The sequence below is a fragment of the Aethalodelphis obliquidens genome, unplaced genomic scaffold, assembly GCF_003676395.1.
Source record: "Aethalodelphis obliquidens isolate GAN/ISIS:26980383/991018 unplaced genomic scaffold, ASM367639v1 scaffold2, whole genome shotgun sequence".
NCBI lineage: Eukaryota > Metazoa > Chordata > Mammalia > Artiodactyla > Delphinidae > Aethalodelphis > Aethalodelphis obliquidens.
This window is the reverse complement of record NW_020837946.1, coordinates 44,749,787-44,775,484: the sequence shown is the minus strand read 5'-3', so window position 1 is coordinate 44,775,484 and position 25,698 is coordinate 44,749,787. Positions and strand designations below refer to the sequence as shown.

Genomic DNA, 25,698 nt, shown 5'->3' with positions numbered 1-25,698 from the left:
AAAATTAGGCTTTCAGTAAATGCTTGCTGAATGAATGAAGGGCCTAATGGGTACTTAAAATGGTAGGCATGTCTCTAAAGCACACTGCGAGGTTTTTAAGTGCTCTACATCCCATCCGTATATTTTATTTATTTTATAGCACGTATTGCTCTGCATTTTGCTCTTTCTGCCAGGAATGCTCTTCCCTTGGCCTTTCACATGCCCAATTCCTTCTTCTCATTCAGATTTGTACACAAACTAAATCCACCTTATGTAAAGGAGCATCACTCTCCAGCTCTCCTGAACAGCACTGTCGAAGAGGACTTTCTGTTATGATGAAAATGTTCTATTATTTGCACTGTCCAATACAGTAGTCACTAGCCACAGTAGCAGCACTTAGATTTTAATTAATTTAAATTAAATTTAAATCGTTACAAGTGGATAGTGGATATTAGACTGGCCAGCACAGCTTCAGAACTCTACTCTGTTTTACTTCCTTTGCCACTTAGTAACTGAAATTATCTTTTTTAAAAGACATATTTTGCTCATATATTGTCTTATTCCATTGTATTAATTTTCAATTGCTGCTATAACAAACTATCACTGACTTAGTGGCTTAAAAACATCACCAATATTATTTTACAGTTCTGGAAATCCCAAATCCCAAATGGGTCTCACTGACTAAAATAAAGGTGTTGGCATTCCTTCTGGTGACTCTAGTAGGGAATTTATTCCATGGCCTTTTCCAGCTTCTGGAGGCTCCCTGTATTCCTTGACTCATGGATCCATTCCATCTTCGAAGCCAGCAACCACAGGCCAGTTGATCCAACGTTGCCATCTCTCTGTTTCTTTCTTTCAATTCCCTCTTCTACTTTTATATTGTTGAATTTGTATCTTATTGTTGCTGTAACAAATTACTACAAATTTACTGTCTCAACCACACAAATTTATTATCTTGCAGTGTTGGAGATCAGAAGCCTGAAATAGGACCCACTGGGCTAAACTCAAGGTGTCGGCAGGGCTGTGCTCACTCTGGAGGCCCTAGAAGAGAATCCATTGCTTTGCCTTTTCCAGCATCTAAAGGCCACCTGCATTCTGTGACATGTGGCCCCTTCCTCAATTTTCATAACTAGCAATGTAGCATCTTCGTGTGTCTCTCTCTGACTCTGACTCCTGCCTTAGTCATCACATCTTCCCTGACTGCATCTGTTCTGTCTCCTTTCTTTCTCTTATAAATATCCTGTGATTACATTGGGCCCACTCAGTTAATCCAAGTTAATCTCTCTCTCTTAAAGTCAGCTAATAACCAACCATAATGCCATCAATAAACCTAATTCCCCTTTACTGTGTGAAGTAATATATCCACAGGTCACAGGGATTAGAGCATGGACTTCTTTGGAGAGCCATTATTTGCCAGCCACACCCTGGAATAAAATTCCAGTTCCATGTGGTCAGAGACCCACTCATCGCTGCATTCCCAGAGCCACAGAATTGTGTCTGTCACATTGCACTCAACAAATGTTTGTTAGAACTACCATACGACCCAGCAATCCCACTACTGGGCATATACCCTGAGAAAATCATAATTCAAAAAGAGTCATGTACCAAAATGTTCATTGCAGCTCTATTTACAATAGCCAGGACGTGGAAGCAACTGAAGTGTCCATCAACAGATGAATGGATAAAGAAGATGTGGCACATATATACAATGGAATATTACTCAGCCATTAAAAGGAACGAAACTGAGTTATTGGTAGTGAGGTGGATGGACCTAGAGACTGTCATACAGAGTGAAGTAAGTCAGAAGAGAAAAACAAATACCGTATGCTAACACATATATATGGCATCTAAAAAAAAAAAAAATGGTCATGAAGAACCTAGGGGCAAGATGGGAATAAAGATGCATACCTACTAGAGAATGGACTTGAAGATACAGGGAGGGGGAAGGGTAAGCTGGGACAAAGTGAGAGAGTGGCATGGACATATATACACTACCAAACATAAAATAGATAGCTAGTGGGAAGCAGCCGCATAGCACAGGGAGATCAGCTCGGGGCTTTGTCACCACCTAGAGGGGTGGGATAGGGAGGGTGGGAGGAAGGGTGATGCAAGAGGGAAGAGATATGGGGACCTATGTATATGTCTAACTGATTCACTTTGTTATAAAGCAGAAACTAACACACCATTGTAAAGCAATTATACCCCAATAAAGATGTTAAAAAATAAATGAATAAAAATAAATATTTGTTAAATAAGTGAATTCTAAATTTCCCTTTTAGAGAATGATTTTTGACTGTGTATACTGAAGATTATAGAATTTAAAAATACAAGAATAAAACATACCATAAAATCATAATTTACATCACATTTGAAAACAAACCAATATATTATTTCTTCATTTCAACATATTTTCCTTTTATAACGACTTGTCAATACTTGAAAGTTTCAAATATACTCAGTTTTCTGATACATATTGATGGTCTTGTCCTCATGTATTCATTTAAAAAGAGTCTGGCTATCCTGCTTTGTTGGAGAGATTGCCCCCAATGAGTCATAGGCATTATATAAGTAGAACATTATCACACATGGATGCACTAATAGAATAAAATTAATGTTACTTTTGCATACCCCAAAATATATATTGATGTGCCTCAATTATGCTTTTGTGCTAAATATTTGAGTTTGTTATCTAAGAATAAATTCCATTAAATTGCCAGTGTTAACATTATCTTCTGAAACTTTCCAAATAGCTAGTGCAAAATCCAGTGTTAATTCGCACTAGGGAATATAATAAGCATATGGTCTATTAAGTTACTCTAATAAGTTGCAATAAAATAGTGGAAATATGATGGAGGATTAGTTGCCATGGTAGATGAAAAATAACATCTGGTAACAAAATGGAAAAATTCAGCCTAAGCAACTGTTAATATGACTATGTAATAGCTTTGACTATGTATATATTTTTCACTCATCTTCCCAGTGGATAGCCCTCAGCACTCAGGCTGTAATGAAACAAGGAGCTAAATGTTCTGTACAATTTAATGAAAATTAGAGAGAGAGATAGATAGATAGATCACAAAGCATAGCACCATGTTCTAAATGAGCTTTTGAGATATACAAAGATCTGAATACAAATAATGCTAACACTATTAGATCACATTAAAAGTGAAAGTTGTGTAAATTTGCTTTCTTTTTTAAATTTGTTTCTTCCATGTTTATTAAAGCATATACAAATGATAACACATCTGGAAGCTTGACCCAAAACAAAAGTTAAAAACAATACAGTGGTATAGAAGAATGTAAAATATTCATTGAGATAACAGGGCATGCTAAGGACATTTAAGTAAAACGGTCCAAAAAGAACAGGAATTCAATTTCATCAATTATCTTGAACAGTAATCACAAACAGGGGATTCTGTTATTTCCTTATGCTAAAGGAAGTGCTAGTTGCACTACTCTGCCCACCTGACAGGACACAGTAAACAACATGGAATCCCAACCTAGGCTATTGTCTAAAGTGTATTTCACACATACCAGTAATAGGAAGTCTGGAACATAATGAGCTTTGGATGACAGAAATAAAATGTGGGCTAATTCTTCAGTGGAACTAAATATTTTGTGGTATTCTTGCTTGAAATAAAACTTTGCCAAGAGTTGGATCAAAATGCCCTACTCCCTCTGGTATGTCCTGGTTTGAAGAAACAATATTTTTACCTTCAGTGAAAGCACTGAAATAATAAACAATTTTTATCTGATGTCAATTATATATACATGACTTTTTCTTAATCTAAATAGAAAAAATATGTTATTTGTGACAATTAAATTTTAAAACATTCCCATTCTATGTTCTTGTTTTTCTCTCTCTCTAGATAAACCATGAGTTCAATGAGAGCAGGGAATGTGTCTTATACACTGTGGTATCCCTACCTGGAACACAGTAGTGTCCAATAACTGTTTGCTAAATTGTAATTAGAAAGTCAAAATTTTTAGGTAATCATACCAGTTATTAATAGATGAGTCTCTGAGAATCAGCACAGCAATGGCTGAAGATATGTGCAATGACTGACTCCATAGTAATGACTTTATTGAGTAATTTATGGAAATTTCTGTTATTTTTATGGTAACAACAAGTATTCTTATCACATTAAGGTTAAATATCATCAAGCCAAAGAGAATTTTATGCAGCTCTCTATCTAATCCATTGATCACCGTTCTCTACTTTTGTATAATACCTCACCAGCACCATAAACATTTCCTAGCACTAAAAATATTAACATAATGGAAACGCCAACAGATCACATCTATCATTTCATTAATAATAGTCAGTAGCTCCTTAGAATTAGAAAACAACATAGAACTAAAATTAGCTGAGTACAATCTAGTTAAATATATGACCTAAATGACTACTATGTAAAATTAGTTCAAAAATCAGTATATTAGAATATAAAAACTGTCTGACCTCTGGAAATTTTGCTTTGGTTGTTTACTGCCTGGACAACCACTCTCAAAGGTGAACAGGAAACTCCACACTGCCAGATCCAGTAGCTTTTCTCCATCACCCCTCCCTTGGATCTCTGTGATACACACAATTACCACTGACTTCTTTTTAGAACACTTCTGATAGCTTCCACAACACTATATCCTCCAGTCTGTTTCTTCTCTGAAACCTTCACTCATTTCCTGACAACTCCAGCTGATTTTCCCCTCTCCTGAACTGACTCTAGGCATATTCTGAAAAGTTTAATGTATTTTTAGTTCATATTACATATCCTATTTCTTAGCCTAATTATTTCAAGTATTTACTTTCCAACTAAATTAGAAACTTCCCATGGTTAGGAATCAAGGATTCTACTTCCTAATTTATTAATAAATATATAGGTTAAGTGCACCATAGCACTTGACTTGGTACACAGAAGTCAAATAAATATTTCTTATTGGCAGATTTAGTGATTATCAATGGCAGCATTTACACAAATTGGTAGAACACTTCTGCAGGTGACTAAATTTTTTATGTGGGATCTTCCCGGACCGGGGCACAAACCCGTGTCCCCTGCATCGGCAGGCGGACTCTCAACCACTGCGCCACCAGGGAAGCCCAGGTGACTAAATTTTTAACTCATTTGTAACTACCTTCATGGAAACTCTTACAAATGTTTTGACCAAAAATGTACTATAGCAGGAAGAAAAATATTTTCTTAGCAAATAAACATTTTCATTGCAGATCTTCCCATTAAAAATGTTTGGTTCAGGGCTTCCCTGGTGGCGCAGTGGTTGAGAGTCCGCCTGCCGATGCAGGGGACACGGGTTCGTGCCCCGGTCCGGGAAGATCCCACATGCCACGGAGCGGCTGGGCCCGTGAGCCATGGCCACTGAGCCTGTGCGTCCGGAGCCTGTGCTCCGCAACGAGAGAGGCCACAACAGTGAGAGGCCCGCATACCAAAAAAAAAAAAAAAAAAAAAGTTTGGTTCAGGTGTCTGATATTTATAACTTTTGACTAGTTTATTATTTTCTTTTACATCTTTATTGGAGTATAATTGCTTTACAATGGTGTGTTAGTTTCTGCTTTATAACAAAGTAAATCAGTTATACATATACATATGCTCCCATATCTCTTCCCTCTTGTGTCTCCCTCCCTCCCACCCTCCCTATCCCACCCCTCTAGGTGGTGACAAAGCCCCGAGCTGATCTCCCTGTGCTATGCAGCTGCTTCCCACTAGCTATCTATTTTACGTTTGGTAGTGTATATATGTCCATGCCACTCTCTCGTTTTGTCACAGATTACCCTTCCCCCTCCCCATATCCTCAAGTCCATTCATTAATTTATAAACCAGCTTAAGATGGTCTACATGCATGTTGGTGCCTATACATCCATCATTTCTCTTCACAAAAGTATATAACTAGTTGTATCTCTCATATTGGGGTTCTTAAATATGAAGATCATTTCTTATCCTTTCTACTTCCAATTTTTAACATGGCACTTAGGATTCAGGGATCATGGAAGCACTCAATAAATATTTGGCCAATGATGGTTTCATTAATTTTATAATCAGTGCAGTATATAAAGCCAGGTCAGAAAGCCTAATAATTTGAGGGATCTCACTGAACGCTAAACCAGCATTAGTGTTTCTTTCCAGACGTCCCTTTTGGCTCTTGCCCTGTAACACAACCTGTGATTGCGTTTGTTTTCACTGCTATGCAGATTCCAGGTTACGAGGTTTCCTATTTCACCTCAAGTAAAAAATTTTATTTGTATAAACTAAAAGTTGTATGGTTATTTCCTCCTCACTATAGTTCTTCATGATAATCTGTAACTTCCAGGTCTAAAAAAAAAAAAAATCGAAGCTTCTACAAGATTGAATTATACTTTCCCTAATCATTGTCTGTCTCACTGAAGTCTCTAAGAATGCTGTCACTGAATAAAAATGATTTTCATATAGTAGTGTGGAGTGCTCTTCTTGATAAATAAAACTGTCTTCCTTTTTCCTTTTCTTCTCTCTGTGAGATACAATTGAAAGAGTCCTGGACTGGGAGCCAGAAAACCTAGGTTCTCTATCTCTATCCAACATCTGCTGCATCATTTATCCCTTGTGCATCTCAGTTTCCTCATCTGTAATCGAAGGTGCTTAGGTTTTACGTGAACATCAAATGAGTGAATGTACTTTGTGAACTGTACAATCCTACTTATATCTAGTGTGATATTATTACTAATAGAGGCAGAAAACTCTACAAATAAATGTCAACTGAATATAGACCACTGGCCAGCACAGAAAACCTTAACCTTGCCTATGAAAAAGTGAATCTTTTTTTATCGTTGTGATTTAGGAACACCTGACTTTTAGTGGGGGTGAGGTGGGGGTCAGGGGGAGTTAGAGACTGATGGAAGGTTGAACCTGACTATCCAAAGGCACAACACATTGCCCAGTTGGAAAAAGAAACATCATGTATCATGATGCAAGCATTTTGAGCAACTATTTGATATTTAACCAACATTCACAATGAAAACAAATGACTTACTGATAACTTAAATCTTCACATGATGCTAGCACAAACAGAGCAATAGGTGAGACAACTGGTCTCAAAGGACATCCAGTATATATAATTTGTTTAAATTAAATTGATTCCATTTTAATTTAATATTGATGCATCAAAATGATTGAGGCATTAAAATAATTGAGGTAATAAAAAGACTTGATGTATTCAAGCATGAACAATCACACTCCTACCTCTTGTACCCCAAACGTATTTATTTCACCTGAAGCTACAACCGCATCTTTGCCTTCCTGCATCTAATGTCGAAGATACAACAGCCAATCTCCTTTTAGAGGCTAATTCCTCTCCCCTTACACCCAGTGTTGCCCTCTCCTATATCCTGGTCAGTCTTTTCCCCCTTTCTTTCTTCTGTATCTTCGACATCTCTCCCTCCATGGGACTCTTTCTCTCAGTCTGTGAACATCCCATCCCGTCATCTGAAAACAAAACAAAAATCCTCACTTGACTCTACCTAACTATGGTCCTATATCTCTTCTTCCCTTCACAATTAAGTTGCTTAATAAATAGAGAAAGAGAAAAAATAGTCTACACCCACTGTCTCTACTGTTATTAAATACTGAATTTTTAAATAATTAGTAATAAATTATCCAAAAAAGTCATCTCTAATAATAAATGAGATCATCCCACGGTCCATTCTCCAAGCATCAAAGTACTTGTAGTTTCCTGCAAAACAATGTTAAATAACACTTCTGAGTATTGCAAATATTTTTTCCTATCTACATGCTATTTACTTGCTCCTCTTGTCTCATTTCTTCTGGTTACTGCACATTCATCACTTATATTTTGGATCTGTCTCCTCCAGGAAACTAACCTTTGCTCTCACAGGTGAACTGAATACTCCTATGCCATTCTTTTTCATCATATTTATTATATTGTTTTATAATTATTTGTTCATATGTCTATTCCCCTCATTATGGATGCCCCTTAAATACAGGCGAGTGTGCCAATCATCTTTGCATCCTTATAGCCTGACTAAAATCACTATAAATAAAATGGGTAAGTTATAAAATTAACTTTTGTTTGTACATAGTAGCCAATTAGTGTGCTTTGAAGTATGTATTTTTATGAGGATTTACCCAAAAAGGCGCTAAATACAGCTAACCTATACGTAAAAGCCAGGTCCATTTTTTTAAGTTTGCTGCTATGTATGTAAAAACAAGCAAGATTGAGTAATGTAATTAGGCAACAATCTGACAATCAATGGAGAGAAGGCATTTGACTTTAAACCATCAAGGGAAATATATTTTGTTCAAATTGTTGATCACAAACATTTATTGAAAACCTCTTACGTGCATAGCACTGAATCTGTATCTGACGTTTTGGGTTTGAGAAATGGTCTTTACACTCAAGGAGCATATGACATAAGTAAGAGATCAATGACATTTATTAAGTAAAACTAAAACAATGGGCGATGCAGAAAAGGTTTTATTAAGTGCTAAATATGTCATAGAAAGGAGAAGTGCTGTAGTTTAGAGAAAAAGAGCAAAGATATCTGGGATAATCAAAAGTTTTCAAAGATGACACACACCAGACTTGATTATGATTTGAAGGGTGTGGATGTGTGAAGAAGAGGCTGGAATACAGATAGAGGAAATAATGGGGTGAATGCAGGGGAATGACTGCTCAGGTGCTCCCTCCTCTGAGACCTTCCCTGACCTCCCATCCCGCCTCCACCTCTCAGGCTGTGTGTCGGCAAGGACTAAATATTTGTTTCTGTATCATCCAGTAAAGGGCCTGGTTTACAATAGGTACTGAGTAAATATTTACTGAGTTAATGAATAATGAAGGAATGAAAGTAGGTTGCAGGGTGGGGATATACTGCCCTGTATAGAAAAGCAAGTCAAAATCATCATCACTTGAGATCAGAGCACTTTCTTTTAAAAAAGACAAATTTTTCAGAATCATCTGAGGCAAATTCTAATGTCACTAAAACAGTTTTATAATGGTTTTTGAGGGTAGAATGGGATTTATATTCCCCAAAGAAGGAAATTATTGTCACCTGCTTTAAGATGACTGAGTATATCTCATTTATCAAAGAGTCCATTAACCTAGAACCTGACAGTTTTCTCCCACTGGCATTTCTGATTTTACATGAATGTGAGCATTTGTGAGTGCCTTTTTAAAATCTTGTCAGATTTTTAATCTAAATTTTTCATATGCCCGAATTAGACACACGTACTTATAGTAAAGACATTTTTTTAAAAAGGCTATTTTCTATCCATAATGCCTGGGAGTGAAATTCTAGCAGGACTTGGGGACATAAATGTTTAGAGGACTAAATCAGGATCAGTGAAGTAGGAAAAGTGGGAAATAAAACACAAAAATGACTCCCTCATTTTCCCTGAAGAAAATGGGAGACAAGCAGCATGTTCCAAAAAGTTCTGTGCTCAAGAAATATCAATGGAATAAATCAAACCTTCTAAATATTCAGACTAAACATGTACATATCTCCCAACAAACATTACTGCAAAGAAAAATAAGGGCTCAGGAACAAGTATAAAATAAGGAATCAAGAACAATCATGACAATCTCATGATCTACTCCTCAGGTAAAGCTCATAAGTTTTTAATTCCCCTTCCTGCCTCCCTCCCTCCTTCCCTCCCTCCCTCCCTTCCTTCCTTCCTTCCTTTTTTTTTAAAGGCTAGATAGAATAGCAATTTAGTACATTCAGCAGATTGTCAGGAAAAGTAAGCAGTATCTTCATTGCAAAGACAAATCCATCAGCTTTAAGGGCGAGGGTCTAGGATGCCACTAACCTCTGACCACCATCCCACCAAAAAATATTTAGAGAGCACCAAGTCTTATGGTTGTAATAGTGTAACACAGCACTGAATGCATTTACGTATTTTCTAACTGGGAAATTCAAAATTAATCTGAAATCTACAAAATTTAATCCCAGATTATTCTGAATTTTTTTCACAATCACCTTTTACAACAGTGTCTAGAAACTTTGTTGTAAAGTCATTCACTGAAAAGCAGGTCATTTTGGAAGTTGTGTTTCTTAAATGAACCATGAGTCAGGTAAATAACTAGAAACCTGGATCAAAACTTCAAATCCTAACTTAAAAGTACAGAAAGATATTACCTACAGAAATTATGCATAATGCTTCAACCCACCAAAATGCATACATGAGATTCTTCACAGTGGTATAGCACAAATCTGACCTATGTGAAGTAAGTTTATGTAAACCTTCTATAGTCATAGAATTTCAGAGCAGAAAGTGGCCCTGGATAATACACCACAGGTCTTACAAAGGAGGAAACTGAGGCCTGAGAATTTAAGTCACTTCCACAAAATCACCAAGTTAGTTCATGATAGAGCTACAATTAGAATGCACATTTCCTGTGTCCTGGTCTAGTTTTAATTTAGAATTATTTCAACAATTCATTCATGAAAGAAAGAAACAGTCTATTTAGTTGAGGCCCTCATCTCGTTAACTGCATGTTTCTCTCTGTACAAGTAGAGAGTCTTAAAATACACCAGAAAGTAGACAGGCTTGAGGGATGATGGAGCCTTTTTCTAAACACTTGGCTCAGATTGCTGTGGCTATTTATCACCAGTTTAAACTTCTGGCTCCAAGTCACCTTCTGACCCAGGGAAAAGGGATACCATGCTACAAACAGGCCCTTAGAGCTTAACTTTGATTTTGAGACAGGCTTCCTGATGAGAGATGAATAGGGAAAAAGTAACAATAATAGTGGATTCAGCCTTCTGACAGGAAGCTACATTTTTGCTTGTAGAGAGACTGCAGTCCAGTTATATTAGAAAAATCACGTTTTGTCTTTCCATCTGTTCTGTTTATCCTCAAGTCAAAGTCTCTATTCTCATTTTTTTCCTATTTAATTCCTATTTTGGGGCTTTGGGAGTTTTCTAGATAGATATGTATGTAAACAAGGTGTTTTACTCTCTGAAATTCAAGGTTTAAAAAACCCCACTAATTTTGCTTTCTTTCAGTTCTATGAAGAGTCTTATATTCCTTTGGATTACAAATATTCTCATTTACCTAAAATAAAACATTTATTTTGTATTCATCTAACTTTTCATTACAGTAAATCGTACTAAAATAATAACATTACCCTTATCGAGGCTTTTAAACCTGACACAGAATTTCCTCAGATATCATGAATTCTTCATTTTGAATCTGTGAGGTAGCAAAATAAAAAGTATTATCCCTGTTTTATAAATGAGGAAATTAAGGTTCCAACACATTATAAGGAATTTATAAGGAAAGAGTCAGAACTTTACTGGAGTTGTCTGACTCAGGGCCAGTGCTCTTTGCACCCTGTTGCTATGTTGAGTCAGTAGAAGTTGAATCAGCTCAGAGAGCTCCTTCCTCTGCATTGACCACCCAGGTGGAGGTGCATGCCATCCCTCATAAAAACATTGCCAGGGTCCAAATAAGTCTGTCTTGAACCAGTAAAATATCAAGAAAGTAAACAAATGTTTTATGTATTGAGCATAGTTTCACTTTTCTTGAACTCTACCTGAAACAAATGGGCAAACAACTGCCAAAATCATTATATTAGAAAAAAAAGAATAAAATTAAATGAGTATATGTACCACTAAGTTTGCAAAATGCATCCTAATACCAAAGTATAACTTTCAGGAGTTGTGCCAGTTTGCTTTTCCTGACTTGCTTTGTGAATAATCTGGAGCTGAGCACAGGCCTGGCCCAAGGGAAAAACATGAAATTAAAAAAAAATTCCTTATTGCCATTTCAAACCTCGCAATTATACCTCTCTCTACTCCTCTCCCCCATTCCTGGCCCTGTTCTGTCCCAGGGATTCTGCTCCCCCCATCAAAATTTGAATTCAATTCTTCAATATGCAGATGAGAAAACTGAATCTCAAAGATCAGTAACTTGCTCAAGGTCACAAGGTTGCAAATGGCAAACTCAGGATTCGAATTTGAGACTCCAAAACCCAGGCTCTGTTAATTGCTTTTTTTTTTTTTTTTGCGGTATGCGGGCCTCTCACTGTTGTGGTCTCTTCCGTTGCAGAGCACAGGCTCCGGACGCACAGGCTCAGTGGAGTGGCCATGGCTCACGGGCCCAGCCGCTCCGCAGCATGTGGGATCTTCCCGGACTGGGACACGAACCCGTGTCCCCTGCATTGGCAGGCAGACTCTCAACCACTGCGCCACCAGGGAAGCCCTGTTAATTGCTTTTTGAAAGTAAATGGAAAAGAAGAAGTTCTAAATGTAGAAACTGCTCACTGTTAAAGGTTCTAAGTGTAGAAAAATGGTAATAATTGGGAACCGAAGGAATTTCCCAGAATTAAAAAATCTCATTGTGAGATAGTGCCCTATTCCTACAGCCTATAGGCCTAGTTACGAGTATCTATGCCATTAGCTCAAAAGAACAGAGATATAGTATTGTGGTTGTGTTTATTTATTTATTCATTCTAAAATGACTATGTTTTAGGAATATAGGGTAAACAAAAAAATTAGAGAAATCAAAGAACAAAAATTAAGAGATATCATGAACTTCCCCAACCTCTCTAAAATTCTCAAAATAAATCCCACAAGACATGATACAGGAATGGTCAGGGAGCCCCACATTAGATTGGAGCCTTACATTTTAATGTATGATTTCAATGAGGCTATCTGAGCCAACTGCTAATTGGTATCCTTGTGTACCCACAGAGAACCCATCTTCCCATGCATGTATGCTTTCCATATGATGCACAATCATATGGTTCTATCCTGAAGAAACTCAGAAGTCCTCTTCAGAAACAGTCGGAATCCTGTGGGCAAATTTCCATTTTGATTATACTAAGGCAACTTTCAGTTTCTATTAGAATAGGTTTGAAGTGATTCTAATGTCTTGACTGTAGAACCCTCCACAGACAAATACAGGATGCCCATAACAGCTGTGTTTTATCCACCTATAGTGCCATAGAGTCCATCTGATACTGGGACTTTCACCCAGAGCTATGATGTCAGCTGATCCTGATGGCCAGAGAATATTGGGGAAAAAAATCATAAAAGGCAAATTACCATATATAATATAGTCAATTACAAAGGAGTAATATTTTTTAAAGGGTGCACTGGAACAATGACTAGAGAGGGCACGTGTTGTAGACTAGTTTCCCAAGGAGTAGAGAAGAAGACACCAAACAGGTAAGTTTTGATAGGAGGTCAGGTTGGAAGAAAAATTCTGTAATTTGAACCAAATTTGGGAAGGAGACATGCAGATAAAGCTTCAGTGTGTGACCTTGATTCTCAGGCAGATTTCTGAATGCCTTTCCTTCAAACTGAAAGGAGGTTGAAAGCGTATTTCCCTAAAAAAAAATTTAATTTAATTTAAAAGTCACCTACTTCAAAACTATTTTCTTAAAACTGGACCTGCCTACCCTCCTGGGACTTTAGCAACATGGAACAGATGTGGAAGGGGTACAAGGTAGCTCAGGTGAATATAGCTCTGGCAAGTTTATGAAATATTTATATTCTGAATATACCAAAATACCATAAAAATACTAATTTAATTATCATAAAATACTGATTTAATTTTATTTCATCATCCTTCACATACCCAAACACAAACACTGCCAATGGAACTTTGAATGTATCCACGGATTAATCTCTTTAGAACTAATTGTTTCAATTTTGATTCATTCTCTACATAAAGGAATTAGCCTACTTTTTTAAAAAATAAAACAGATTCAAAGTATCCTGAAATCTTCCCAGGCTAATAAGCACTCTGCTGGTTCAGGAATTTATCAGTTGTTTCTCAGCAAAATTCAGTTCAGTTTTACTGTGCTTAAGGGAGAAAAATAAAAATACAGACAAACACATGCCTAATCTAATGTGTAGAGATCAAGATTTAAGAGGAAATGGGGAAGGGCTGGAGAAAGAAGTGTTTTTTTGTGAACACTCAGAAAGACATAACACTTGCAGCACCTGAAAGCTTAAACACAAGCTCTTGATGGAATGTTCAGTTGTTCCTCCTTCATTGCCCCCAAGTCTCCTTTTCTTTTTTTCTGTACAAACTCATAAAAGAAGATTCTCATATCAGAATCACTCATTTGCCTTAGAATGGCCAGTGCCCTTCTGCCCTCTCAAATGAAAGTATAAGCCTTCTTTATAAAACTTCAGAGGGTTTGTGTTTTTAGCCAAAGACCAGAAAACTAGGAACTTTTTCTTTGTAGTTCATCTTCCCATGGTAACCAGTTAACCTCACTGTTCACCCACCAGTCCATCCTACCGGAAACTCTAGCTAAAAATTTAGCACTAACATGAGAAGCATAATGCTCTGAATTAAACTGTAACTTAATTATTTCTTCAATAGAAAGCTCTGGAAAGAATGAAAAAGAAAAATTTAAAAATAATTTCAAACTAGCATAAATAAATCTGATAGGTTCTTCTCCCTCGGGAGAAAATAATAAGTATATAACTGCTATTTAAGAAATACTAAATGAAAAATAAATGAAATGAAAATATTAAATCTCTATAAATAAATTGTATTTGCTAAGGGAAGCACCCATACTTTAAAATTCCATAATGAAAAACTCTAGAGCTGACAGCCACAGAACAGCTATATTGAATAACAAAGATTTAATTAAAGGAATTCATAGCTACTAATTATCTGGTGAAATTCCATGTGCACACCTCCTGCCAAGTCAAACCCATCATTCTGTTTAAGTTTGAAAAACTGAGAAGAAAGAAAAGTACAGCAAAGTAAGGAAAGTGTGAGTATAAAGAATGTGCCTACATCCTACACAAGTTTCTGCTTTCTGGAGTCAATTTCACAAAAATCTTCTGGGAGCGAAGGGAGTGAAGAAACCAGCAGCCTTTGGAAAATGAAGAGATTTGCTGCAAAGTCTGAGAAAAGACAGTCACTCCCTCTACTGTATCCAGATAGTCCTGTGAGCTGCATTGTAAATCCCTGTGCAGTGAAGCAATTCCTCTCATTCCAGATACAACACAGGGCAATGCAGTGTGGAAAATAAGCTTCCAATTTTTACTACAGACTTTTATGACTATCATATTTTCAGAAAATAAACTCTGAAACAGACAGAGCTGGTAGACAGACATGAGGTAGCACTGGGGCACGGAACGGATCGTGCTTGGCTTGCTTACATCCTGGGAACGACTACAGAGAATGAAATGCTGTGGCGGTGAGAAACAGGAGAGCAGCAGTGATGCTTCAAATCACAGGGTCATTAGAAAGTATTCAACGGAAAGAGCTTTTTGTTTCCTTTGTTTTTTCCCATATAAACCTACACAAGAAGACGCTACAATAAAGCTCTGCTATTTGCAGCGTAAAATTTATAAATGGGCTTACAATATAGGCTATTTAGATTTAGATGAAAATACTGAGGTATTGTCCAAATGACCATAGTAGAACAGTAAATAAAATTTGCATTTTAAGTTTACACTAATTTTAATCTCTTTGAGAGCAAAAGTTGTTTATTTTTTCCATAACATCTAACATTTTGGTTCTTATAATTACCCAATAAGCATTTATCATTATTGCTATACTACTAAATAGTAATGGAATAATAATATCAACTGGATAATAATGTTGGATAATGATATCAATTATCATTTGATGAGTTCCTAGTATTTGTTGGGAGCCATACTACTATGTAGGTGGTTTATATACATGATAGTCTTCAAAATAATTATTTAAGGTAAATATTACTATTCTAATTTTATAGACAAAAGCACTGGGACATAGAGCCATCAAGAAAATTGCTCAAGAATATGCAAATATAATTTGAAAATCCTGAACTTGAAATCAGTTCACTCATATTTGAATGAATAAATAGTGGGAGAGATATTTTTTAGATTTTCAAAAATATTCATTGGCATATATGCATGGAATAACTATCATATACTTAATACATAAAATAAATTTATGACATGAAGTGGAACCTGGGAAATAGACTTAAAAAAAGGAACCATGTGTGTGCACGTGTGTAGTGAGAGGTGAGAACTACAGGCAATTTCTATTTTGAGGCAAAGAATGATAGTGACTGTGACTAAAATTCTAGAAATGGGCCAGATCATGGAAGGTCTTGTATGCCTTGCTTAGGAACTTGAACATTATTCTTTCCTCAAGTTATGGGAGTCAATGGAAGATTTTAAGGAAGGTAATGAGGTAATCAGATTTTAGTTTTATATCACAGTGGCAACAGAGGAGGTCTCTATAGGTGTGGCTGGGAAGTAGTCACATGGGAGGCAAGAGACAAAGTTAGATGTTACTGCAGTAAATTGTAGTAATACTGCAATATGATGATGAGAGCCTAAACTTAGGCATTTGTAGTAGAGAGAGAGAGGAGGTATATATGAGGAATATTTAGCAGGTAAAATGGTAGAGTTTAGTGACTGATTAGACTTTTGCTTGAATAACCAGGTAGGATGATCTTGCCTTTAACTGACATAAAGAATACATGAGAGGGCTTCCCTGGTGGCGCAGTGGTTGGGAGTCCGCCTGACGATGCAGGGGACACGGGTTCGTGCCCCGGTCCAGGAGGATCCCACATGCCGCGGAGCGGCTGGGCCCGTGACCCATGGCCGCTGAGCCTGCGCATCCAGAGCCTGTGCTCTGCAACGGGAGAGGCCACAGTGAGAGGCCCGCGTATCGCATTAAAAAAAAAAAAAAAAGAATACATGAGAAAGATGATCCTGTCTTGGAGGGAAGATAATGAATTGAGTTTGGGATACACTGAACTTGAAGTGGTTATGGACCATCCAGTGGGAAACTGGGTATTCTGAAGTAGATGTGGACGGTCAGGGTTGGAGAGAGAGATTTGAGAATGATCAGCAATTAGCTGTTAACCAAAACCCTGCAAGTAAGATTCCTAGATACTCTAGGGAGAGAATATACAGAAAGGACCAGTGGACAAAACCCTATGAGAAAACAAAGTGCTAAGGGATAAATAAGGAGAAGGAGCCCATGAAGCTGAGAGGGAAAGGTCAGGAAGGTAGAGGGAGAATCTTCAGAGCACCGCCTTTCAGGAAAGTTGGAGTGGTCAATGGTAGGTGAAAGGAGCCCACTGTAACATCACACATTACCAGAAGAGCATAAGTGGAATGGAGGGGGCAAAAGTCAGAGTGCATGGATGAGTGAGGGCATGGAGGCAGACAGAAAACTGTTCTGCTCCTTTAAAGCAGCTGGGCTAAGAATAAAGAGAGGGTGGGAGGCAGACACAGACCCTGGGAGAAAGGTGAGCTTGTTTACAGGCTAAGGGGAAAGAGCTCATAGAAAGGAAGTTGTTGGAATTATGGAAAAGAGAGCATGATTAATGGAGCAACTTCCTCCAGGAGATGGAGAACAAAGTACAGAAGGAGAACAAATCTGGAAGTTTCTTCAAAACATATTCAAAGATTTGGCGAGGGCTTCCCTGGTGGCGCAGTGGTTGAGGGTCCGCCTGCCGATGTAGGGGACAATGGGTTCGTGCCCTGGTCCGGGAGGATCCCACATGCCGCGGAGCGGCTGGGCCCGTGAGCCATGGCCACTGAGCCTGCGCGTCCGGAGCCTGTGCTCCGCAACGGGAGAGGCCACAACAGTGAGAGAGGCCTGCGCACCGCAAAAAAAAAAAAAAAAAAAAATCACAGGAAAAAAAAAGATTGGCAAAAGTAGAAAATATACCACCAAGGTTTGTATCTGTGATGACTGAAATCAGATTGTAATATTACTTTCTGTGTCTCATTTAAGTGCTCTAAAAGTGCCTTCAGGTAAAGTTCCCAAATGACCCTTCTAAGAGTCCCATCAGATTAACAGGAGTGTGTATAAATTCTCCAGTTTCAGATGAGGACCCAAAGGTTTGGTAAAGTTAAAGGACTGTAAAGGTAGCAAGACTGCTAAATAGCAGAGATGGACCAGAACTAAGGTGTTCTCCCAATGATGGTTGGACTGTGGCTTACTTTACTTACTAAAGTATATAGACTACAAGGCTGTGATGCTTATGTTGCAAGCAGTGTTTCCACTGAGAATACTGTCATCTTGGAACTGAGTTTATAATTCTGATTGAGCAGACACCCAGAAAGGAAAAGAAAAGAAAAAAAAAAAGGAAACCAACTGTGAGACAGTCCTTCCTCCTTCTCAGATCTAAACTAAATTTTTTTAAAAAAAGCATACAAACATTTTTGAGTTTGAACATTATACCAGAAAGCTGATAGGGACAAAGTTCATTATTTATTAATATTAATTTATTAATATTGTTAATATTACTGTCTTCTCTGTAGAAGGCAACACATGAGTAAGGAAAATCTTGTGCTATTGTAATGTCCCTGATATACTGTTCCTTAGAGAATATACTCAGTATATGATGGAACCATCCTGATTTCTGTTGAGGAGTTTAGTTGTAAACATATCAATAAAATAAAATAAAATAAGAACACTAAGGCCAGCAATGTAGTCACAACTTTAAGGCAAAATTTTCCACTGGATAGACTACCCCTCACGCAAATGCCAAGGATAGATACTCTTTGTATATAACAGTTCTTCAGCCTTAAATGAAATTTAGAAAAAGCCACATGAAATGTACATGGAAAGAAATTTAGAGGAAAACTGAACCGTCCATATGTTCCAACCATTCCATTGTCTTATATGAACTTGTTCAACTTGCCAAAATGTACACAATAGGTCAATTAATAATTAACAATTTTAGTCTTTCTTTCCTACTATCATTATATCTCTCAGGTGTAAATTTAAACTTTTCAATGTTGTAATCTCAGAGAAAAAAAATTAGTCAAAAAGTGACTAATCCATTTTTAAATATTTTATGAATTTCCATATAAGGCTAAGTGATGATGTATGAATTATCCTTCAAGTAGGAGCAAGCTGTTTGATTAAAAAAAGAAAAAAATAGATTAACATGACTTCAGTCTTCTAAGTCTCCTCCTCTCAAAACAAAGCTTTCTCTTTATGTTTTTACTTTACATACTGCAGTATGTGCATTTCTAGAATGATCAACACAATGAGTTTTAGGCCTGTGTTGATATGATAGAAGTGTGAAGAGCAGGAAGTAAAAGAGAGAAAAAGAAAACCATATATTCACCTGCAAATACATTTTAATAGTCTGTGTCCTTTGCATAGTAGAATGATTCACCTAACCTGCCATGAGGAGGATTTGGGCCTTGAGATGTTTTTCCAGAAGTGATGGTGAATTTGCAGTGGTTTATATACAAACTTCAATTAAGCAGCCTTATAAGTGAAAGGAATGACTAGAATAGCAAGCTATTGCCAAAGTCACAGTGTGTAGCCTTAGAACAGGAAGCCAAATGGTGTCATATCAAGACAAGAGTGTTAGGTACAGATTTAATACAGTGGTTCACCAGCATGAATCAGAATCACCTGAAAGCTTCCCGGATCCCATCCAAATCTACCAAATCAGGATATCTGGAAACAAAGGGAGCCTAGAATCTATATTGGCAACAAGCTCTTCACGTGATTCTTTATGCAGCCAGCTCAACACTGATCTGTGGATCGCTTACCAACAAACTTAAAGAGTCATGGTCAAAGTATACACTGCATTTGTCAATATAAAAATTCACTATAACTATCAATCTACCAATCTACATATATAGAGAGATACTCTTCAAAATAAAGCCTCGTTCTAATTTGAATAAAAGTTATAGGTACTTCTAAATTTATCTGAAGAGAATAAGGAAAGAATTGCAAAGAATTACAACCTAGTATTTATATTTATATAAATATAAATATATTTATATATATTCTGTCCATTGAAACCAGATCTATTCCACTAGTTGACAATTAAGCTCATTGTGGCTGGGATTATAGTTGCCTCCTAATAGCTATTCTCCCTTTTATATCCTTCATAACATAACTCTGTTCAGTAGAGTACACTGCCAGTGCTATCCAGCTAAGACTACATTTCCCAGCAGTCCTTGTAACTTTGTATGACCATATGACTAAATTCTAGCCAACTTTCAAGTAAGTTGAAATGATATGATGACTTAATAGTCTCCATTAAAAAAGAGGGAATCACAGCCTTTGTCTCCCATTCTCTATCCAGATGCCAGGAAAGTAAATATAATGGCTGGGATTCCAGCAGCTGTCTAGGAACATAACATCAAGGACTGTACCCTAGGGATAGGAGAGAGCTAGAAAAAAATTGAATCCCTGATGACTTTGTAGAGCTGGTATATCAGCCTTTCACTACCTAACTAGAAGTATTTTATATAAGGAAAAGAACCACTTTTTTTGTTTAAACTACTGCATTCTGCTATATGCAGGTAGACCTAGATTAAAACATCCACTATAAAAGAAAAGTTTGCATATCCTACATGATTCAAAGTATCTATTCCAGTAGTAAAGAGTTTAAAACAATTTATGAGTGAAAAGTATCTCAAGCTATGTATTTGTATTCTGTACCTCCTTTAAAATCATCCCATCCAAGTACTGCTGAGTGTTAAGCATTAGTTTCTTCATATTTGTATTTTAACAATGAGATAAATGGTAGACGTAATATAATAAAAATGCAGGAGACCATGGTATAGAAAGGACTGTGAGCCCCTCATCTCTTAGTAATCAGAAGTTGGCTTGGGTCCAGGATATTAGTGTAGGGTTGCCACAGAGGGTTGCAAATTTATGGTCCAGGAGCCAAACCTGGCACTCAAATATATTGCACTCGGCTTAGGCAATGCTTTCTGAAAACATCAGATGTGACTGTCTTCAAGTGGGCATGCATCTTCAGTTCTCCACAGGCCCACCATCTCCTGTTGACGTACAAACACTCGCTTGCTTCACTTATTGATGTTACCTACCTTCTCAGTGCCTCTGAGAAGCACTGACATTTATAGTCTCTGGAAATAAAATGGTACATTTCTGCACCCTCCCTTCTCTCCATTTCTTCTCTGTTGTTGAAATCAATGATTGATATCGGAGATTATTTTCCAAGATTTAAGTATGTCCACTTCTAATAACAAGAATGTATATAAGCTCACTAGGTGTTAGACCTTTATTTAGGAATATAAAAATTACTATAAATGCACTAGTATTTTCTCCTACAAAAAGCAAATGGGGAACCTCTCAAAGCACCCCCCTAATAAACACACACACACAAAAACTCATGAAAAGCTGATTTTGTCACCTTAACTCATTTTTGTTACTTAATTTTACTTAGTAGTCTCAACTAAAGTTAGCCCAACTCTCAAACTTTCTCATTTTTATGAATTTAAAAAATCAATTCAGTTCTTAAAATTTAGTGAGAAGTAGTAATGATTTTGGCCTAAACAGCCTAAAACTTATTTACTTTCTTTTATCATTCATAAGTATTTTTATCAGACAGGTACTGTGTAACTAAGTAAAATATGTTTTAAATTTCCAGTAAAAATAATCACAGTCAAACAGAAGAAAAATATACCTTGAAGTCCTGAAAAGAAAAAAATAAAAGCTCACAAATATGTACTTACATATGATAATAGGTCTCCTCAAAGGGGACATATTTGCACACAAAATCAATACCACATTATATGACTTAGAGCTAAAATTTGAAAAACATACTTGTTTTGCATGTGTGCCTTAGATATTTCTTTAGTTTAAAACATTTACCTGAACTTACTCTTCCCCAAACTTAAAAATCACATGGAGTTTCAAAATTCTGACACTTCTATTAAGCTCGTGACAAGCCTGAACAGGGAAAATAAAGTATTGCCAAGTACCACACAATATAACTTAAACCAAAATATGCATGGTAAGTAAATACAGGTTATGTAGCTCTGAATATTCTGGATTCTGGAATTCTTTTCTATATCAACTTTAATTAGGACCATAACTATTTTCTTTTGCTTTTGAATTTTTATTACATATATTCTCTTAGCTTGAGTTATAAAACTGAAGAATTTATTTTTTATAATACGTATGAAAGCAATTACCCTTTTTCTGTAAAATATAATGTTTGGAATTCCAGTTTCTATGCTGTTTGGTTATACTGGGGGGGAGCAGACTTGGTATGGAATCAGGGACTTTTTGCATCAAGCCTCACATTCCTAACATTTATGTAAATTAGTATTAAGGAAAATTGAACTCTGCTCATTTTTCAGAAGCACCTACAATGTAATTACAACTATTTGAGAAAGTCTTTTAACATATGGCCTACTCCATATGCTTATAGGAAACATTTATTTACATGTTCAATTATTTTCATACTTTATAAATGTAAGTTATTTATTTTAAAATATATTAATAAGGAAAGTTGTGTTAATTAAGTTTTAAAAGAAAGTTGCTGGTTGTTTTGGTGGGGGAGGGGAATCAACTACTTCTTTTATGTTCAGATTTTTCTATTTCTATTGTAATTTTTCTGTATTTTACTTCTCCCCTTTCCTGACTTCTACTTCCTATTAAATTTTCTCCCCAACCCTTCCAAACTGTACATGCTCTTCACAACATTACAAGGAACCTGAAGAAGTTTCATCTTTTATAAATTGTCTCATTTTCAAAAACATAAAAAGTAACATAAAAAGATCCAAGATTTTAGAAAGTGCCCCCTCTATGGGACTCTGGACAGATTGTTGGGTATGCATCCCAGATTCTTATTTTCACTTTTTAAATGCTTTTTAGACCTCGTGGCCTCTATATTAATTTTATGAACATTTACAGAGCAAAAATACACAGAAGCAGGTATTAAAATATATATATACACGCATACGTATGTGTATATATACACAAAAATATATATGAACGACAATAACAAAAGTTTAATAAATATGCTAAGTTTTAAAAGCTTGAGTTTGATGTTAAATTGTTATGAAAATCTATAATGGCCTATTATGAAACAGTACATGTCCGTATTTGAAACTTCAGGCCTGGACGGGAAGGATTTAATAATCAGTGGAACCAATTTAAATATTTTCTTATATTTTATAGCAGCCATGCATTTTTGCTTAACATACCACAGAACCCAACCCTAACATATGCAAATTTCAAAGGAAAAAAAATCGATAACCAGTCAAGATTTGTCTCACATTTTAAAAAAAGAAAGGAAACTTGTGTCTAATGAATAACGCCAATAAAATACTCCTTGAGAAATAAATTATATAAGGCATGTGGATTTCCTGCCTTCCGCCATCCAACAGGGAACCACCACTGTCCTGATAATCAAGTCAGTAGGGTGGGAAAATAAGAAATCTGGCTTCTATCAACTTCTGCCATGGGGAAAGAAACGAGACTGCCTCTCAGAAAGCAAAAGTGATTGTAAGATCACAAATGAAAATGGGAAAGACGTAGAAGTCTGTAAAGAGAGAAAAATAAGGAGCCAAAAACAAAGAAAATATCAGTTATCAGACTGGCTGCAGAGGTTTTTCTAAACAAAGAATTTTATGAAGCAGCTGAAGTTCAGTACAAAAAGGACTCCACCCTACCCTGCTTCTGCTGCGACTTCTCCTTGCTCTGAAAACTCCAGCCCACAGAACAGAACTCCTCTCACTAAAAGTGCCTTTAGTGCTCTGTTTTAAGCACTCTCCTTTCCTTTTAAACTTCCCACTCTCCACATTCAGGCAAAAGGACTTATCCTAGGCTTTCCCAGAAATATTCAGTAGTGTACTCTTCGAACCGCAGATGTGGAAGCTCCGGATTTACAAACATCCCGATTGTCTTCCGAGCTGTTTCCCAGGTGCAAATCTGTCAGCCCCCTTCTCAACTTCAAATCAGAACCTCCTCTTCATGCTCTTCCTGAGGCTTAACATTCCACCTATTTCCCAAACTATGCAATAAACACCACAAGGAAAGCAAAAGGCAAACTCACCATCCTCATCTTCTTCCTGGGCTTTTATTGAGACAAATTGCCCTAATAAAATAGTAAGAATGAGGAGAGGTCTTGCTTCCACCCAATTTGCCATCATGTCTAAATATTAGACATGTGGGTCCTCCTGGGAGTGAAAAGTAGATTCTAAGGTTATTGTAGCACCATGAAGTCAGCTGTGGGCTCTTCTTTCAGCACCAGCCCCAGGGCAGCCTCTGAAAACCCCCTTTTTCAGCACCAGCTCCGGCACAGTCTGCGAAAACTTTTTTCAAGCGATGCAGCTTTAAATAGGAAGAATGCTGCCTCCACTTCTTTTCCTGCCCCTTTTCAGCTTGTTCAGGCTCATAACCATCCAGTGTCTGCCAAGCAACGGTCTGATTGATAGTAAACAACCAAATCAGAACACGCGCCTCAGTGCCTTGAACTGTCCCGATTTCATTTATGTTTTAAACATAAATGGGGCTTAATCACAGAAACAAACGTTTGTTTCTCTTTCCTTTTTTTTTTTTTTTTTAAAGAAAGCCTGTTAGAAGGAAAGAGACTTATTCTCCCCTCCCTACCCTTTTCCCAGACACACACCCCTTCACTTTTTCCCTATAGGGAGGAAATACAGACTTTCAGCCTAGTTTTTGGTGTCTAGATAATTCAGGATCCTTGTCCACTTTAAACTTTCAAAGGAACAAATTTTAACCCTTTCTTTTTACTAAAGAGGACTCATTCTTGTCCCCTTGCTACATTCTGTTTCTTTACCCAGATACTGGAAGGGGACCGTTAAATGTCCAGGTGAAGAAACTATTTGACAAATGCATCATACTTTGAATTAAGATCGTCTCCTTATCTCTCCATCTCTCTTATTTAGAGAAACACATTTGCAGGTCCTTCTTGTCCCAGAGAGTTTTATTATGTAAAAAAGCAGTCCACTATGTTAGTGTGGAGTAATGGGAAGGACACTGTATTTGGATGCAAAAAGCCTCGCTTCAGACATCAGCTCTGCCACTCACCCATTTTGTAAACACAGAGTCCTTTATCTCTGTGCACTCCAATTTTCTCATTTGAGAACAGAGTTTTGCCCTGACCAGTGGACAGGGTTTAGTGACATTAAAACAAGTAATATATTATTAACTAAGTTCTGAGTTGCAAAGAGCTACATAAAAGTAGATGTTGGTATTATTACCCCTAAACCAGCTTTTCAGGGAATTTGGTAGTTCCAGTTGCAATTGCCATTCAAGAGCATTATTCATGAACTTTTGTGCCACACTCATGCTTGCCAAGATCCTAATGACCTCCGAGTGTTCCACATAACCTAATACGTTTGCTACCTTGAGTCTACCCAGAATCAGAATGTCTGTTCTACACAACACAGGTGAGTCAATGGTTTATAATTACTCAGCAGTGATCAGGAACCCTGCACTGCACTAAGCACTGGAGGGAGAGGATGACACAAAGTAAGTGAAAGGCATACCCACTGTCTCCAAGGAACACGTGCAGACACTAAGAAAAGAAATTTACATGAAACAAGAAATATAAGCGAGAGCATATACATATGTGTGGGATACATTAAGCCTAGGAGAAATTCAGAGAAAGGACAGATTATAGGGTAAGATTAGGTAAGTGATGTATTATCCTCACTTTTCTTCATAGAAGAAATCCAAGAAACTTTGAATTTTTGCTTTGGAGCTAGAATCTCCAGAGAAGTGTTCCAGAGGAGGTCAACTCTCCACGCAGCTGTACCCCTCAGTCTAGCTTTTCACTTCAACACGTCCCATTTCAATTAAATACTTCTGGCACCACCACACTTAAATGCCCTGCTCCCACTTAAACGAATGGGCCGAGTAAGAACCAAAAATCACCCTTCTGCTAATTCTAACTAGAATATCTGAGAGAGGCCAGAACTTGAAAAACCCCTTGCTAAATATTCAAAAAGAATAACAGGAACATGCAGAGAAAAAAAACTTC

The 25,698-nt window shown here is 37.0% G+C and overlaps 1 protein-coding gene across 2 annotated transcripts in view; it reads right to left on the bottom strand.

The window, feature by feature from the left end:
- COL5A2 (collagen type V alpha 2 chain) overlaps positions 1-25,698 on the bottom strand; it is a 182,133-nt gene that overhangs the window by 119,937 nt on the left and 36,498 nt on the right. The window contains exon 1 of one of the 2 annotated variants that reach the window (XM_027126110.1): positions 23,746-24,112. The exons of the other annotated variant lie outside the window; for it this stretch is intronic. Coding sequence (XP_026981911.1) covers positions 23,746-23,842 — 97 coding nt within the window. The 5' untranslated portion in view covers positions 23,843-24,112. Of the gene's footprint in view, positions 1-23,745; positions 24,113-25,698 lie in introns of those variants that run through there. 2 annotated transcript variants of the gene reach the window in all.